This window comes from Prosopis cineraria, unplaced genomic scaffold (assembly GCF_029017545.1).
Source record: "Prosopis cineraria cultivar Desert tree isolate PC_DT_omini unplaced genomic scaffold, ASM2901754v1 PC3, whole genome shotgun sequence".
In the NCBI taxonomy this organism is placed as follows: domain Eukaryota; kingdom Viridiplantae; phylum Streptophyta; class Magnoliopsida; order Fabales; family Fabaceae; genus Prosopis; species Prosopis cineraria.
In genome coordinates, this window is record NW_026555334.1 from 8,472,863 (window position 1) to 8,491,688 (window position 18,826).

General features: G+C 35.4%; 1 protein-coding gene across 1 annotated transcript; it reads right to left on the minus strand.

Moving 5' to 3' along the window:
• Positions 1–255: 255 nt before the first annotated feature.
• Positions 256–17,628, minus strand: LOC129305728 (copper-transporting ATPase PAA1, chloroplastic-like). Its single transcript, XM_054945760.1, is given in 18 exon segments — positions 256–918; positions 1,684–1,764; positions 2,280–2,483; positions 3,722–3,962; positions 4,198–4,295; positions 5,171–5,303; positions 5,824–5,993; positions 6,090–6,140; positions 7,391–7,503; positions 7,506–7,536; positions 8,040–8,189; positions 8,508–8,606; positions 9,190–9,423; positions 11,217–11,494; positions 11,643–11,717; positions 15,537–15,690; positions 16,950–17,003; positions 17,088–17,628. Coding segments are annotated over 18 exon segments (2,814 nt in total). The 5' UTR covers positions 17,502–17,628; the 3' UTR covers positions 256–684.
• Between the last annotated feature and the right edge of the window lie 1,198 nt (positions 17,629–18,826).

Consider the following 18,826-nt stretch of genomic DNA (forward strand, 5'->3'; position numbering starts at 1 on the left):
GCCTATAAATAGCTACGCGCGCGCATGAATCCAGTGCATAGCCGGAGTTTTCAAGCATCTCTCTTCCTCTCTTGCATTTTCCTTCCTGAGTTTCGATTTCTCCCTCTATTATTTCTGTTGTTGTGTTCTCTGTTTGTTTTTCAAGAGGGGTTAGTTTAATCTTGAGAAGCTATGAATAAATGTGCCAGAATAGCTCTTAAAGATGGTGTTTTTGAAAATGACTGAATTCTATTTCGCCATTGCCAGCAAAGGAAAGAAAAGAATTATGAATATTATAAAAATGAATGTGTAATCTTCTGACAAATACTCTTTAAACATTGCTATAAAGAAATCTAAAATTCTGGGTTTGGGGCCTGCAGTATCATATCCCATCAGCACACTGCACACCTCATCCTGAACTTGGACCCCATACGCAAGCATGCTCTAGTTCACATCTCAATAGTGATCTCAGCTGACTGCTTCTATTTCTTTAATTATTGGATCGGAAAAAGTATCATACTTGTTAGTTTGCAAGTTTCTTCATTCTTCAGAGAACCAAAGCTGAAAAATCACTGCAAAAGCAGAAGAAAGTCTATATATCCTTGCTGATAAATAAGAATGTCCCTACCCAAAAGCAGGATTGGGAAACTGTGTCCTGTTTTCCGTTCTTGTGCCTCCATCTTGTACCATCTACCTTCTACCACTTTACTGTCCATATTTCAATTTCTCTTTTTGGGCAAGATCACTATCTGCATGGGTTTCGATCTTTGGGGATACCCCATGGATTTGTTTTTGCTTTGTGGAAAATCTGTATCTTAGAAGTAACGAGTTTGTCATTACTCCAATGGAACTCAAGCCCATGAGAGCCCCTGCAATTGACGGAGTCAACATGGTCCCACTAACTGGAAGTAACAATCCCGCAGCAATTGGAATCCCAACCTACATACCGATTAAATTTTAAATTACACCAAAATAGTTGATGATGGCAAATCAAGTGGTAGGTATGTTTAAATTCAACAAGCAGAATGAAACCAAAAGATAGAAATTCAAGTCCTCAAAGTTCTTTTTGGCAATGCTAGTCAGAAACTCAGCCCATGCGGCATGGCTATGACAGAAATGAGATGTCGCAACTGACCTAACACTCTTAGCTCACTAAGAAATAAGAACCATGTTAACACGAGACTGATGATAACTTTCAGGTTAGCAGTTAACTTATGGTAATGGATGATAATTGCCACGGAGGATATAATTTTCTTTAAAAAAAAAAAAAAAAGGCTTCAAATTTGACACACAATTTCCACCATTTGGGATGGAAAAGCTTATTCTCTCTTGAAGGACTCTTCGCCCAACCTAATAGCTTGCTACAAAGGGCCTTGACACCCATGCACTAGGTACGGCCGGTCGCGAACCACTAAGGGTCATTGACTGGTCATACTCATAGGAGGATCTGAACCCATAGGGAGGTACAAGGCTTATCTGGATCCTTACAACCACTAGTGTCAACTTGCATAAGCAAATCATTTATAAATTTTAACAAGTTGTTTTCTGTAAAAAGAACAAATCTGAAATTAAATTCTTTCTGAATATTCTCAAAAAAGGAAAGTTGAGTGACAAAGACGGCATTCACTTGATGACAAGGAAAATTCTTAGATATATAAATGATAAACTATATTGATATGATCAAGTTTCCATTGCAGAACTTACAATGTTGTATAGGAAAGCCCATCCAAGATTTTGTTTCACAGTCTTCATGGTAAGCCTGCTAAGATCCAATGCATCAAGCAGCTGCATGGATGTAAATCATTTAGGAGCCAATACACATCTCCGTTATTGGAAGAAATATATCAACAGGAAAAAACGCGCGTTATGTGCCTTATGCATTGTTTTGTTTCTTGACATAAAGGAAATGCAAACTCAGCCCATGTGATAAACAGCTTTCTTTCAGCACAAGAGAAAACTGTAGGAGATTTAGATTGAATTCTCTGAAATTTACCAAATCCGACAAGAACAGAGGTATATATACATAGGAAACTGTCAACAAGTCTCCTAGAAATCAGCAAAATATAACAGATATACAAATAATCTGGACATAATTACATCCAGATATTCAACACAAACATTTTCCTGTAATATTTTGCCAGATAGTACTGCTTTAAAGCAACTTAACTTGCATGATTAACAGATAAAAATCAAAAAAATATAATAAAAATAACCTTGCAATAATACATAAAAATTAACTTAGTTTCCAGGAAATGGAAGAAACTTCTATTCAAACAGAATCTGAGGTAAATACAAATTACCTGTGAGAGCCTGTTGCCCATCAGTACAATAGAAGACACCTCACTAGCAGCTCCAACACCTCCACCCAATGCAATACCGACATGTGACGAAGCCAACGCAGCTGCATCATTGATCCCATCGCCCACCATAGCAACAACTTTCTGATGTTTCTGGAGTTCATTTATAAACTTATTTTTGTCATTTGGTTTCACTCCAGATAGCACCTACAATTGACAAAATATGTGACATCCAGTTATTCAGTAAACCAAAAAAGAAATCCTCAAAAAATAACAATGGGAGAAAATATTTATTATCTATGGTATGACAGGAGCTGAACTTTAGAGTCTAATACAACTAACCTAAACTACCAACTCAATGCTTCTGTGTAAATAAAACTCACAAGTTGAGAGCTTTTTGGGCAGATAGATTTCACGTCATAGCTAAAACGAGGAGCAGAAATAAAGAAATAAATTGGCTCAAGTTTTCATGTTTGTCAGAACTCACTTGAAAGTGTTAGTAATTATAATAAAACTACTTATCATCCTACACTTGATAGTTAAAACTTTTGAGTTGAACTAGTCAATGACACGGAATCAAATCTTTTATGATGAATCGATCAAGAGTTTGAACCTTATTGTTACCTATTACCTAAAATTAAATTTCAGCACAAGGCATGGTTGGTTTGTGCATTGTCCACACTTTCAAGCCAGAAGACTTCTGCGTGAGGAGGTAGGTTCCAGATTATAAATTCATAGGAATCAATTGACTGCTTAACGTTTTGTTTGTTTATTTATCTTTTTTGCTTGTTATAGTTAAATTATCTTGATGTTGATCCCTTCCCTGAGCTGTCTTAAAAAGGCAAACCCCCTCACCTAAAGAGGGGCAAAAAAATGCCTTGATGCATATCGGGCATTACTCCCATAGTTTTGCCCAGAGGAATCTAATCAACCTAAAGTTTGTTCCTAGTTATTTGTGAATCCTAAAATCACAAGTACGTCAAGATCCAAGTAATAGGGATTGAATTAGGACTCAATGTTAGCTGTTATAGATAAATAAGTAAAAATTTATGACAAATCAAGTAATTGAAGATTCAATGCGAGTGAGGCAAATGCTTTGGATATGTAGAACCAAAGTTCTTATAACCAGACAGGATAATCTAACCAGGATCCAGTCCATGGTATGGTTTGGTGCTTATTCATAGCTGCAGTCACCTTCAATTCAAATTGGCCAATAAGTTGATAAACTATTCATTTTTCTTTCAACTAGTTAATATGAAACCAATTGACCAAGTGAAATAGTTTTGCTATCAGACGATATGGCGCTTAATGATGCTCCCAAGTAATCCTTTTTCTAGCTTATCAATAGTTATCTAAAGTTATTGAGCATGTCACCAAAAATCTCAACCTTACAAATGCACAAATTTGTGAAGGAATGTGTAGACGTTTGCCTAGAATTTTTTCACCTTCTCTTTAGGAATTCCAACAGCAGATGCAACATACTCAGCTGTACTCCTTTTGTCTCCAGAGAGCATATAAACACCAATTCCTTGTGTAGACAAAGCTTCAACAACAAGTCTTGCATCTTCCCTTATCTGGTCTTCAAAATATATGAGGCCAGCTACAGTATCATTTACTCCCACATAAACAACAGACTGATTTCTATAGTCCTCAACTTCTTGATGAATATTTTTGTTAACTCCCTGCCTGCGCAAAGGATATCACCCATTGGTGGTTTGAAAATTAAAAAAAAAGAACAAAAAATACTTTTTCGGTACTTTCATAAAATACAATTGAAGGCTCCTATGAACCATTGAATGAATCTAAATACAAATAAATTTTCTGGCTTTACTGCTACCAATTGAAAGAAGTTTTCCCATTTAAATAAAGCAACGTTAGAGAGAACATGTATAAATCAGAGGAACATCCTAACTTAGAATACCTTGTGAGCCATTCCAATGTCCCAACTGAAACCTTATTGCTGTTAATAATTGCTACCGCACCAGACCCAGGCTCTTCCAAAAACGTTCCATCTGCTACCTGCCCAATTTGCATGTAAGCTGACAGATGTTTTTTGATCAATTTAGGAAGACAAGCATAGCAACCAGAATATAAAATGACACCTAACTAACAATATAATCTACTTTACAATATCTACCAATGAAGTACTCTACCATCAATTCTATTCCTAAATCTCTTATAGAAAAAAGATATTCTCTGTAGAAAAGGAGAAAAACACAATGTATTCTATGCTATTGCTACTAACTGGCATGTCAGCCGCCAAAAAAGGGCAACTGAATAGCCAAGACAGATGCTGGTAAAGAGGGGGGGGAATAGGCAAGACAGATAGTGATCTTCATGCCAACAGGGGATGGCCAAATATCCTAAGTCCAAGAGAGGTATAAAAACCACAGAAAATATTTGCAATATGAATAACATAACTTTTACTACAATTGTCTAGACATGCTCCAATGGTCTTTTGATCTTTTTCCAACAACAAATTCTTAGAGATTCCAAGTATACAATTTTCTCAAGTAAAAACCAGCAGGGAGAATAGAATGGCTATAACTCTCCTTTATCAAATTGTTTCAGAAAAAAGTGAAATAAAACTGTGATATATTTGTGAAGAAATCATGTACAAGCCAGGATACAATGATCTCTAGAGTAAATCCCTGCCCCCAACCCAAAAATAAAATAAAACAAAAAAAAAACTAATATGACCAGCTAATATATCATCCATGCTAACTGGGAGACAAGTTGCAGATCAAAAGCTTATTGGAAATTTTATGTCTGAAATCAACAAAAAAGAAACATGAATGGCTTGGGCTGTTATGAAAGACTTAAGTTCTAAGAAATAACTATGGCGAATAGTTATAGTGAAGCTTAAATAAAACGTCAAGCGATAAGACGAGCACCTTTGCATTATGACAATTAACTGCTCGAGCAGCTTCTACAATTGCTTTACCAACTGGATGTACCGTATTTGATTCTACTCCAGCAGCTAACATCAGAATATCAACATCTGACCAATCATTGTATGCAGTTTGCCTACATTAACCATGTAATATACCAGTACCTTTAATTGCATAGCTATTCCACCAAAAACTTACATAATTTCAGAAAATTGATGCCACTTGAACATAAATTTTCAGGTTTTGGAGTAAAACAAGTTTTCCAAAAGATGATTACAAGAAAACAAACATGGAAAATAATTCTATTTGAAATGTTCTCAATGCCACAAGCACAGATATGCATATGCTGATGGAACTTGGCTCTAATATGTATTATTTATGGAATAAAATGAGGTCATCCCTGCCCAATGCAAGGATTAAGGTTTAGCTCAGTGGAATTACAGCTACAAAATCACACAAACGATTGAAACTAGCAAAACAGAGAATACACCACCATACTCGAGCATTTGAGAGGCTTAGCCTCTCCACAATTAATTCTGTATCTTCTCCACACTCCCCTCCCTCTTTATATTATCAAAATGGGATGAAAATCAAGTGAAAGTCAATATCTTTGTAACAGTATCTCTTTTCATATGAACATGTGTGTCTCACTCAACCTTAAGTTTTTGTTTTGTCCACTTGTATTGACAATCTTTGTCACAACAGGTCTACCAATAGTCAAGGTCCCTGTTTTGTCAAATACAACAGTGTCTACCATTGAAAACTTCTCCAGAATGTTTCCACCCCGTAAAAGTAATCCTCTTGTAGCTCCCAAAGAAGTTCCAACCTGTTAAACACACATAGCAAATTGATACCGTAAGCCTTTGTCTGCAAGTGATAATAACTATGGGGATAAGAGATGCAGTTTCTTTGAAAATGTTACCAGTACAGCCGTAGGTGTGGCCAACCCGAGTGCACATGGACAAGCAACAACCTGTGTCAAATTACGGTAAATAATCTCCTATGGTAAATGCTCAGATTCTCTTCTGATCAGGGGAAAAATATAGAAGTGTGGACAGGTCCACACCCTCCAAAAAAGGAAAAACCATAGAAACAGAGTATATTAAAGAACTAATTAAGGTCTGATTATCATCTCATAAGGAAGGAATAAAATGTTTACTCAACCAGAAAACAAGGAAACAAATAAAGGCATTAAAGCCTCACAATAAGGAAACAAATAGACATTAAAGCCTGAGAACATCCATATGTCCATTGTGATTTGCAACAAATAATCACAAGTTAAACGTGATTCCCAACAATGAATTCCTTAAGAAAGCTTATTTTCTATGTCATCTAATCTTTTTAAATGGGAAAAAAGAGGCAACATGATATGTGTCTCGAAATAAATAAATAAATAACATTGCAATTTAAACAAAGAGTTTGACCCCATATTAACAGGCATAGAAGTAGATCCCTTTGTAGTTTGTACCCAAGACTAGAAGGAATTTTCGGTTTTGAAGATTTGTGAACTCAAAACCAGAGAAAGCGGAATAAGGCTCGAATCCCACACGCTTAAGATTAAATAATAAAGAAAGTAACAAACAGATAAAAATAATAGATAAGTAAAGAAACAACCAAATTAAATCAGAAACATAGCTAATCTAATAAACCTGTCTTCACATGTGGCATAGCATTTGATCCACTAGATCTGATGTTTTACTCCTCATTCTAATGCAGTTATAAATTCTTTATCTTTGAATGCCTCCAACAATATATGAAACATTTCATTCAAAATACAAATAAGTGATATTTCCAATGTGTATAGCCAAAAATAGAATGATGAATTAAGATCTTCGGAGCTTCAATTAAATAATATACTTCAATAACATAATGCTGAACCACCCAATCTTACAGGAGGGCCAAGCAATGAATTCAATGTTACTATATGCTGTCCCATAGAAAAACATGTTGGGCTTACAGCATGTATATAGCAAAAGCCTATTACCACAATGCGCTGAAATCGAATTAATGTCATAAATATGAGCAATAAAGGTTAAAATAAGTCCAATACCATGTCAAAAAGCAACTTCTAATAGATAAAGGCATCATATCAGAGCAAAAATGGGATTTAGTATTTTAAGTTGCTGACAGGGTATGAAGGAAGACAATTATGCACAAGCTTCCTCATGCCTCAAAGGAGATCATTGGAATGTAAGGCTCATATACAACTTTTGAAAATCATACCAGAACACTGCAAGCAAGTTGCAATGCCAAAGAAAGTGCACTTCCTTGATAAAGAGAAGCAGGTAAAATGCGTGTGCCAAACAGACTCCAGAATGTAAATGTGGCTGCAGAGCACCCATTACTCCATAAGTGAAGTGTCCAGCCACCTAATTGCAAAATAGTGTTACAAAAATTAAGTGAATAGAAATCAAGGAGAGGGCATGAACACAATCCTATTCCTATCCCATTCTCATAATACATGTAAGGCATACAAATGACCTCGAGAAATTCCTAAATTCCACTCCAACCAGATACAGCAGTAAATGCCATAAAATAGAGAGCTTTCTAATTCATCATCTAATCATTAACATTCCTCAAAAAGTGAAATTTCCAAGAAGAAAAAGAATCACAAAAGGATGAACTATGGATAGAAGAAACAAGATAGATAAAAGGAAAAATATACCACATTATAATGTCTAATATTAACAAGGTTTTGCCATTTTAGGCATCTTAGCCAGACTATACCTTCTTTCAAGATAAAGCCAGCAGGGATCAATAACTAAAATTGTAAACAAGATTTACAATTTGAAGAACCTGATTTGGCCAGATTCCTTATTGCAGAAACATAATATGATGGCCATAAAGGTGATAAAAGATTCAATAAGAAAACCTTGTCAGCCAAACGTTGAACTGGAGCTTCCCTACTCTGTGCTTCTTCAACTAGACGAACAATGTCTCCCATGGCAGTCTCGCTGCCTGGTCTCTGCACTTCAATTGTAAGAGTGCCATTTAGATTTATGCTCCCAGCAGCAACCTGACTCTGCATATACAAAATCCTACACAGTCACAATTAAATTAATTATAGTACTGCCACAGCTCTAGGAATGGGAATAGATTGTTTAAATGACCCCAGAATATCATTAAAGAGTTCCCTTAACTAGTACATATGCAACCATACAAGATGACAAATGAAAGTCCAATGGTTTGTCTTTTTTTATGAACATACATCGTCCTGATGAAATTGCAAACGCTGATTGCACCATAGACCCATATATAGAGGAACAAGCAAGACCTACAAGTAAAGTCAAAAGGCAAATAATTTTTTATTCAAATAAATATGTTGAGAAAGAATGAATACCCCAGGTATTTTTGTTGCTGGCAGAGGCTCTCCAGTAAAACTTGACTCATCTACAGTGCTTCTACCAGTTCTGACAATTCCATCCACTGGAATACGATCCTAGAGAGTAAGACTGTATGGATTAAAAAATATCCCAAAGGAGCCATAACAAATATTTTATGAATGTTGCTCATTACAATTCAAGCACGATGTGGTCTAACCAATATTAGCAATAGTTTTGTTGCACAAACAGCATCATACTTGCATTTAGTTCTAACTTGTATTAGCCTTGCTGCCATCCACAGTATTATATGGATATAAAATAAATACTTCTACTGATGACAGTAGCTTTTAAAAGCAAGGCAGATTGGGACGGATAATAATGCAATTTAAAAAGATAAATTATCTCTGCACCTCTCCCCACGTTTTGTCTCCCTTTTCCATTTCCCACTGTTTGAGGACAAGCACACAAGTACCACTGTTATGTCTTTGCATTTATTAGTCAATTTCAAGATGTCATATAAGCCTATTTAAATCCTAACTAATTCTTAATTCTCTTCTTATTTATAATAATTGCATAACATCATAACAGGCTACTACTGGCCAGCCATAATGGAAAAATAAACAATAGAAGCTGCTGCTACAAAAGGGTGAAGGGGCTGCAGAGTTTTATCCTGAAAATTGAAGATTCTATATTACTTACTCCAGGCAGCACAAGAATTCGGTCTCCAACAGATAGACTGTCAGAAGGAACTTCAACACTTGAGTCAAACTCCGCGGTGTCATTGCTAACCAGAAGACGAGCTTTTGATGGCAATATACTAAGAAGTCCAGTCATATCACTGGTTGCTTTAATTTTAGCTCTCTGTTCCAGATTCCTTCCTAACAAGACAAATGCGATTAGCATAATTGGTTCCTCAAAGAAAGCCTTCCATCCCTGCATAAAGAAATGCCATTTACCACATCCATAGTCATGTCAATTATTACTGCATGCCAAATTGCATGTATTCAAGGGAACAAATACACTTTCTTGTTTCTGTTTGATATGTCGCACGCAAAGCAGACAGTGAATAAAGTTTTGCTCAACTTTTGTAATTTGTTTTCAGAATGGGAGGAAGCTCCATGAAATCTACCAGTTCTTATTTGGTTCTCTTTCCTTATGAGAATAATGTGAATAAGACACATCATAAGAAAATAAAGACATGTATTGATTAAATTCAATAAACCCAGTGACAAGACAAAAACTGATAATATCAATGTAAATCTTAGCAGAGACAAATAGGATTTTTATTACCATGCATTGTTATATCATACAGTAGAATTCAGAACGTCTACGAGACCCAACATAATTTAAGAAACCAAGGGTTTAGATATTTTAATCTGTGAATTAGACACGTAATCAGAAGAACTATAGCCGCTGTAACAAATACTAATTAGACATGTTCAAGTCATAACAAAGTGGCTGACAAGAAAAGAGGTTAATTAGTGGCTGAAGAAGGAGCCCAAAAACTACCATAGCAGATCATGCAAAATATTACTTTTAGAGCTCAAATTTAGATGACAAAGAATCAAGTTAAAATATGCAAAAGCCAACTGAACTAAACAGTGTGCGTAAAGAATTTGATATTTCTATCTGGGTAGAGTAAATTACAGTTCAATTCTCTCCATGGTGCAGGTCAAAATTAGTTTGCCTCTTAGGACTTAAAAGCACCTCATTTAGGTCCTTAATGTTTTATTTCATTGATAGCTTGATACAAGACCGTAATGCAACAGGTAGACAGTGGGAAGAAATGGCATTGCAAGAGAAGTGGGGTTCTATCATAGCCTAAGTGGGAAATTAGCGGGCTGTCATGAGGTGAGAAATTATTCAAGTTAGTGGAGAATTATTTCCTTGCTTTTAATATCTTTTAGTGACTCTTATCCCTACATTCTGGTATTGGAAAATTATAAATAACAGTTATAAAATAGGAAGAGGCATTGAAGAAGTAATTAATTGGTGTACCATGGACTGATTTACTTGAGTGTCTAAGATTCTTGCACTCATTTCTCTAATACAGGCTTCTATCTTGTTTTCTATATCTGCTTTTCGTAATTTTCCAAGTTTTATCAGTTTTGTTACCACTTAACCACCTCATGGTATTTTTATTCTTAACATTCAAGCAAAAGTTAAAATGATAAACAGTTTCAGTCCTTATGATTAATGGGATTAGGCCGACATTTCGAAGTTGGACTTGTCAGCAATAATATTAAAATATTATGAAACATTCATTTAACAATGAACCTATTTATCTTTTTGACATCCATATGCTTATTTTTTGTTAATTCAGATGTATAATACAACAGGTGACTAAATGATAGTTAAACAAATCTCAAGAGTGTTAAATTACCCACTTCAAATCACAAGGGTAAAAATGATTTTGGTGATTCTGCTCCAGATTATAGAGAGGTAAAACTGTAATGTACCCATTTATTTTTTAAAGGGAAATTATCAATGAAGGTCCCTGAAAGAATTTAATATCTATCAAGAATTTCTAACAAGTAAACATTAACAAATTAACAAGTAAAGTTATTATTTTAACAAGTACCAATCTGTTCAAGGTCCTTGTTAGATATTAAATTCCTTCATTGTTATTTTAAAAAAAGAATTTGAGTTATTAAATGCTATTTGGCTAGTAAATGCATTCAAAATTGCAGTCGAGTAATAAAAAACTTTATCACAAGGCATTTTACCAATTTTGGCAGCAAGGCAGCCAATAAGCTGACAGCAAATGATGACAAAGCCCCAAGACCAACTAAGGTGTTCATGTTTGGTGCGTTTTTAAGAAGGCTTCTTATGCCATCAAGAATAAGTTGACGCCCTGGGCCAACCAATGTAAACAAAGACAGGGATAGGTGAAACCCAGTAGAATGAAATGCATGGATCCATGGTGCCTTCGCTCCAAGGAAATGAGAAAGATGGCCAACAAGGCAGACAGCACATAGAGCCCAGGAAACAGCTAACTCTCGCCCTTAAAACACCAGGAAGAGAGAAAAAGAAAGGAATTGCATCATTAACCTCATGATGATAATAGATGGATCATGAGAGAGATTCACAAATATTATCAGCAACATATTCCATCATTTTATATAAGCTAAAAATGCTCATCAGATGTCTACCACTTTCTTTCAACTGTCTGTGCTTTTCCTGCATCTTCCTTTCAAAAACTTGGAGGAAACTGTCTCTTGCTGAATCTGCACTTCAATAAAGCAGAATTGTCAAGAAATCATGTACATCAATTGTGGAAAGTGGCATGATTTCAGTTCCATGCAAATCTAAACCTTCAATTTGTTAAAGAATTTGATAACTCAAAATGTTAACTTAAAATTAAGAGATATAATTAAGATGAAAAGCATCATTAGAAACATTGAGTAGATTAATTTGCAGCATTAGAAAGTTCTGGAAAACCATCACTCACCTGAGTTTCAAAGAAAATATATTCTTCCCAACATATAATGGAACAATGGGCCAGAAAATTCCAGTATACAACCGGCAATTTATTTGGTTTCAGTTCATAAACATCTAGCAGCAATAAACATGTTCTCTTTTTCCCTATTTAATTGCTGAAAAGGACAGAAACTGGCTGAAAAAAAAAATCATGAACTTGACCACAAAAAGAAAACAATTGCTTAAAGCCATAGAAAACACCTGACCCCTCAGCATCTCCTTCATACATGAAGAGGCTGGGGCTTAGTGATTAAAAGCTGAATGATATAGATACGGTTATCATCAAAATCTGATTCCTCAATAGATGATACCTAGGCAACAATTGCAGAACAATTGTATGTAATTGAAATCCATTGTTTGTGATCTTGGGAAAATTATAGATCAATATCCCAAGCTTGTGGGTGTTTTATTGATATAGAACGTGATATCTGTAGGCAATATCAATTCCAATGCAAGAAATCGGATCATCCAAAACTAAATTAGGCAGAGAAATAAAATATAATGTAGTATTATGCAAATATAGTACCCTTGATCATAAAAACACATAAACTAAATATACTGCTATAAATTATGTATATAGTTGATCTAGTAACTAGTTCAACTTCAACATAGCAAGAACACTTGAACAGCTAGGGCAAGACTCAGATTGTTTACTCCAATGTTCTAGCTTAGCCAGGCATGAAGATTTTGATGGGCACTCATGTGGATGGGGAACCCTCCCCCCAAAAGCTAGCAATTAAAGTGGGAGAATTAACTCAAACTTAACCGCCCCATTAGGGATCCTATATGGTATGGGCCTTAGGCATCCCATAATACTCAAGTCTCCATCAGTTTTGCTTTGTACAAACTATAAACCTGATCTGGCAGAAATATATAAGCTGGAGAAAGTAGATAGCTTGATATAATCACTCATGATACAGCTACCTATATTTTTACTAATTTTTTCATATAGGTATTATCTATGACTACTTACTTGCAACATAAATCAAACAAGTCAAGCAACATAAAGTATAACTTAATGTGCTTATCTAGAGTTGCCCTTAATGACTAAAATTGCAACAGGAAGTTAGAATTCTCCAACTGATGATACAGAAAAGTGATGACACAAAAATTAGAGGGTCCAATACGAGTGACTCATACTGCAAAAGCTTCCGAATGTACATGGATTAGTATGCAAAGTCTAATTCAACAAAAGAAAATAACACATGAAAATTGGAAAGCAAAAATATCACAGTACACAGTATAGCATTTTAAGCTTACATTTGGAGATTATAAATTGCAGAAGATAGTATAAATAACAGACAGATCACAGAATTGAATGTTCATTGCACCAACTGTATACAGCATTAACTGGAAGTGGGTAACCAATTGGAAATCCCCACTTCTAATTAACATATAACCTACTTTACGTTAAAAGATCATAAACTCTTGATAACTAAAGGATTCTAGTTTTGAATATCAGCAATTTCTTGAAATGCAGGGCGGCCTCCCAAGCACAGACAAGACTCCCCAATACCAAGCACATTAGCCACAGAGACTGACCTACTGAAGGAGAAATTATAACATCAATAATGATTTTTTAAACCTATCCTATGCATCTAAAATGGTGGCTATAAGATTTGAAAACTGCTTAGTCATAGAAAAGATATCATGGTGAAACTTAAAACCTCTTGAATTGAGGACATACCATTGACTACAGAAAACACCTCTTTTGCACTAAAATGGTGTAATAACTGCATCAGTTGCTACTTTCTGACCTGCCACTAACCCACCAAGTTTCACATAAATTAAATGAACTCTAAAGCATGTGGTAAGTGGTAACATCCAAACTTATTTGAAGTAATGAAAACTTAGCGAAGAGCCAGGGGATTAAAAATGTCAATATTTATGCTTTACATCAAATTTGATAATTCAAATATGCCACTAAACTTTAAAATATTATTTAGATAATCTTTTTTTTTTATATCGCTTGAAATTTGAGTTTTGTAAGAAAATTCAACCGCTGGTCATTTCTCAAACATTAGTCTTAGAATTTTTAACTGAAAATAAAAAACGTCAGCCTTGAGAGTATGACTGAACCTTTACCACAGATATTGGCAAGGACTAGGAAAAATTACAGCTATTAGACTTTACAAAGGGTGAATGAAAACAAGGAAATGGATAAGAATAAGATGCATATGCTATATACATGAAAAATAACGTTAGAACCCCAACTCCTTTGTTTTTTGGCCGAGAAAGTTAGAACCCCAACTCAGAGTGGCAGTTCACAATTTACAAATAACTAAACTTATAAATAATATCCCAACAAATGAAAGCAATTGAATTGAAGAATGACATTCCATTTACAAAGGTTCCCACTTATTTCCTGCTTCCTGAACATTTTTCAATAATTTTATACAAGTAATACATAGATCTAGCTGACAACCACAGCATCTTGACAAACCTCTCAAGTAAAAGAAATTCTAATGCCAGTTTAAACACTTCCGGAAGTTAAAACATAATCTTCCAGGAGCATAAATCTTTACGAACAAAAATGTGAAGAATTTCATAAAAGTAAAAGAAGAATACTTGCATGCAACCAATAATTGAGCAACAGCAACAAGAATTCAAGTGGTAATGAAAATCCGGCTTGAACATTGAGCCATCTAAAAGTGCCTTCAGAACTTTTATTACTTCTAACATTAAGAGTTCACAGAAACGCCAATGACATTACTGAGATGAAATCAGCAGGAATGTGAATAGATAAATTGATACAAACTATCATAAACACAAATAACCAAGCAAGCATACAATTTTTAACTATGAAGTTAACAATTTAATCAGGTTAGGCTAAAAGCTGCAGCGCTTGTGCAGTAAGGATGTTGGAGGTTTCCATTTATAGGTTGTTAGTGAAATTAGTAATTAGTAATTTTCTACATGTTGATCAAGGGGGCACATTAAGCCGCAGGTGAAAAAATGTTTATTATGCATGCAAAGGGGTTCAATAACTTGAAAACAAAGATCCTCTTGTCTTTGAAAATTTTGCTTTCTCGTTCCTTATACATATGCAATTTACCAATGGGTCACAAACTCAAAAACATTCATGCAACCCTTGGGGAGGGAGAGGGTTCCATATTTTTTCTAGAGGAGGTTGTCTTGGAGAGCCTTAGTATGTCTCAAAGGATTATCTCAAGAAGGAAACTTGATGGAAAGTAAGGCATAAGGACATAAATTTCTTATCAAACAAGAAAAGTGATTTTAGAAGAGAAAAAAATACAACAAAGACAAGGATCAGATATCCTCCAAAACAGGAAAACCAAAAACAGTAAACCTAAGAGCCAATGAAACTACTAAATTGCTTCGTTTCAACATCTTTCCTTAATAGTTTAAAACACAATCAAACTGATAATATTATCACATGCTTTAAGATCTCTGAGACCCGAACAACATAATTCCTTTTCTTCTGCTTCACAATGTAGTTTATAAAGAAATATCCTTGTATTGTTGCCTTCCCTATGTTAACAAGACTAAAAAATGTAAAGAAACTAAATGACGTATTGAAAATATTGGTGATCATGAAGCAATACCCCGAAGGCTAGACTTGAAACCACAGCCAGTCAAATGCTCTGCAAGTGCCTCTCCTAATTGCTTTTGCCAATTTGGTACAGTTTTTGCTTCAGATACGGGCCAAACTATTGCTGTCTCGGTTGTTAGATTTACAGTAGCAGATGACACTTGAGGCTGTCCTTAAAACAACAGATAAAGAGCATCAATTTAGATGCAGACATGAAAGAATCATATATTCGCGAATTGAAAGAAAACACAGCATTTTAAGAACAATACACATTTTCTGCTTTTTATCTTTGTTTTCTATTCATTTTGTTTAGTAAAAGAGAGTATCAAGGACAAGTAACCTTAAAACCTGCTCAACACTTCCCCTTAGTTCACCTTAGGTTTAGGGCTACTTAGGCTGCATTTGGCAGTACAAATGTGGAATGTAAGAGCTACTCTAAGAGGGAAAATAATGATAAATCATTTGAATGTAACTGCTAAAGAGTAAGGTACCCAAATTTTCAATTTCGTAACAAGCCAGACTTCTTTGCCAAGGTTATTTGTTTGTTCCTTTTCTACCCCTAAGTTCAAGTGCCAACACACTTTCACTCTTCTTGGTGATATTTCCAGAGGCATTTATAATTTTGGCAAAATGTAAGTGGTTTCACCAGAGTCCAGGGGGTTAAGGGCCATAGAACTGAAGGCATATGGTAGAAGAAACACACACACACACACACACACATTAGAATCAAAAATTGCCATGATCTGACAATTTCCAACACCATACCATATGGTACAGCACCACTTTTTTTTTTTTTTTTATCACAGGATCAATGCCCGATGCAAGACAAACCAATGACTAGAGGAGTAATTAAGGAGCTTTGGGTTTGTATCAAGTTCAAAGACAGCAAAATCCCAGGCTATTAGGTATAACACCAAGGTCCTTGTTACACCCCTGCATGGACGCTGGACCAACGTCATGGCTTTCAGTTTTCAGTAACCCAAGTAATAATTCAAAACAAAATCAATCAGTTCTTCGACAATAAGTTAGATCTGCCGCTTTGTCAATGGGTTCTCTGCAGTTACACCTCAATGCCCCTGCAACCCCTTTGGACTCCATCTCCACCAACTCATCACCAAGTCATATTTTCTTTTACCATAATTTCCAAGTCATATTCTTAGATGCAAGTACGTAAACAAATAAGCAAATTGAAATTATGAATTATGAATTCTGGGACCCGAGAATATAGTTTTGCTTTGAAATATATCAGCATGATTCCGCCGCCATTATTCTGTTCATTATAATGCATGCTCATCAAGATCATAATGTCCAATCAGTTTGCTGAGTAAACTGAACAGAACACCTGTGGAAAGGATGTGAATACTCCCAGCATCTTTCTTTCAAATAATGCAAAGCAATTAGTCAAATTAAAATAGGAGCAACTTACTCGACTTTCAAGAATTCTTTTCACATTAGCCGCACATCCCCCACACACCATTCCCTATCAGCAAAAAGCAGGGTATGTATTAGAAGAAGTAATGGCCGCCTCTGAGAACACGGAATAGAGTGCGAGAATAGCTCATACCGCAACATCGAGAATAATAACATCAGGCGAGAGTGCCGAAAGCTCTTTACCGCCATCACCAACTAATTTGATATTGGCATCTCCAGAATCGCCACCGGCACCACCGTCGCCACCGTTTCCACCACCACCCACCCCTCCAATGCCGCCATTTCCGGAGCCAGAAGAAGCAAACGAAGCAGCGGAGCTCGAAACACAGCGGAAACGGCAGGGCAGTCGGGTGACCACCTCACACAAGCTCCTGAGCGATGGAGAAGAAGAAGAAGAAGAAAAAGAGCTGGACTTGCGAGTAGCATGGTTATGAGAGAGGCATTTTAGCCTACGATGGAGAAGCACCGTGGGAATGCATTGACTCGAAGAAGCTCTGCAGAAATGGCGGTTCAGAGCTCTGAAGAGAGCCATATGCGCAGAATCCATTGCAGTGGCAGAAAGTTCTGCAGCACCTAGACACCACCACTATTCTATCTATCTGCCGGCCATCTACTGATTCTGGCGGGCGATGACTTAGCGGTTTTGGTAAAAAAAGTAAAAACGATAGAAGTTAAAAACAAAAAACAAGACAAAATGAAAATGGTTCCAATCAGGTTTGTTGAGCAACTCTGTTTTTTTGAGAAAATTCCATTCGACACAAGGCAACATGACTTATCGCGGAATTCAAACCTTCTCAAACCCTCCGACCAAACTCACTCCATGTCTGTTTGGAAATAGCAGACCCGATTACTATGAGAAAAATTAGAGATTTTGATTCTGATAAATGGATTATGAACGATAAAGCATACAAAACTTTTTTAAAGTTTGAATTAGTTGTATAACAAATCACGTTTAAAAATTTAAAATTAATCTCCCTCATCTTTTTTTATTCGAAGACTCTTCTATAATTGTTTTTTAGTTATTTTATTAACAAAAATTGCTATCCATATTAACAAAAGATATAGTAATTTATGTGGCATCTGTCGTCAATTAATAATAGCTTTATAAAAATTTTATTCATATTATTTCCTGTAATTATTAGCTTATATCAAATACAATATAAGTTACTATGTATCTTTTTTTAAATATGATAGCACAACTTTTGTTAGCAAGATAACTTAAAATAACAATAAATGAATTTGTGGTTAAAAAAAAAAGGTTGCATTTTGATGGATGAATTTAAGTTGAGAATTTAAATTTAAAATCTCATATTTAAAATTTATAGATTTTAAATTCTTTGTTTGAATGATTTAAAAAAATTTCAAATTATAACATTACATTTTTTTTTTTGGATCAAAAGTAAAATTTTATATTTTATATTTTATATTTAAATTTTTTTAAAAAAATTGGATGACTAGTCAAATTTGATGGTCTGAATAGCTAACTTCCTCTAGGATCAGATGGTAAAAAGCAACTAGGATTGTAGCATCGGCGAAGATCGAGACAGGACAGCCAACTTCCAACGGGATTGAATCAACGTGATGATGGGGATTGGATGACTGGATGACGACTTCCATTGGGAACGAACTAACGACGATAACCTAGACGAGACGGTCGACTTCTAGCCGGACCAAATTGACACAATGACAGGGACTGGACGACAACTTCTACCAAGATCGAATTGATTGTGACAACTTGGACAGGAAAAGATCGAGATGACGACGACGACGACGACAACAAGGGACCAAATAGACTACAATGATGGGTACAGGACGATTGACTTTCACTAAGACCAAACTGACGGTGATGACAAGGATTAGACAATCAACTTC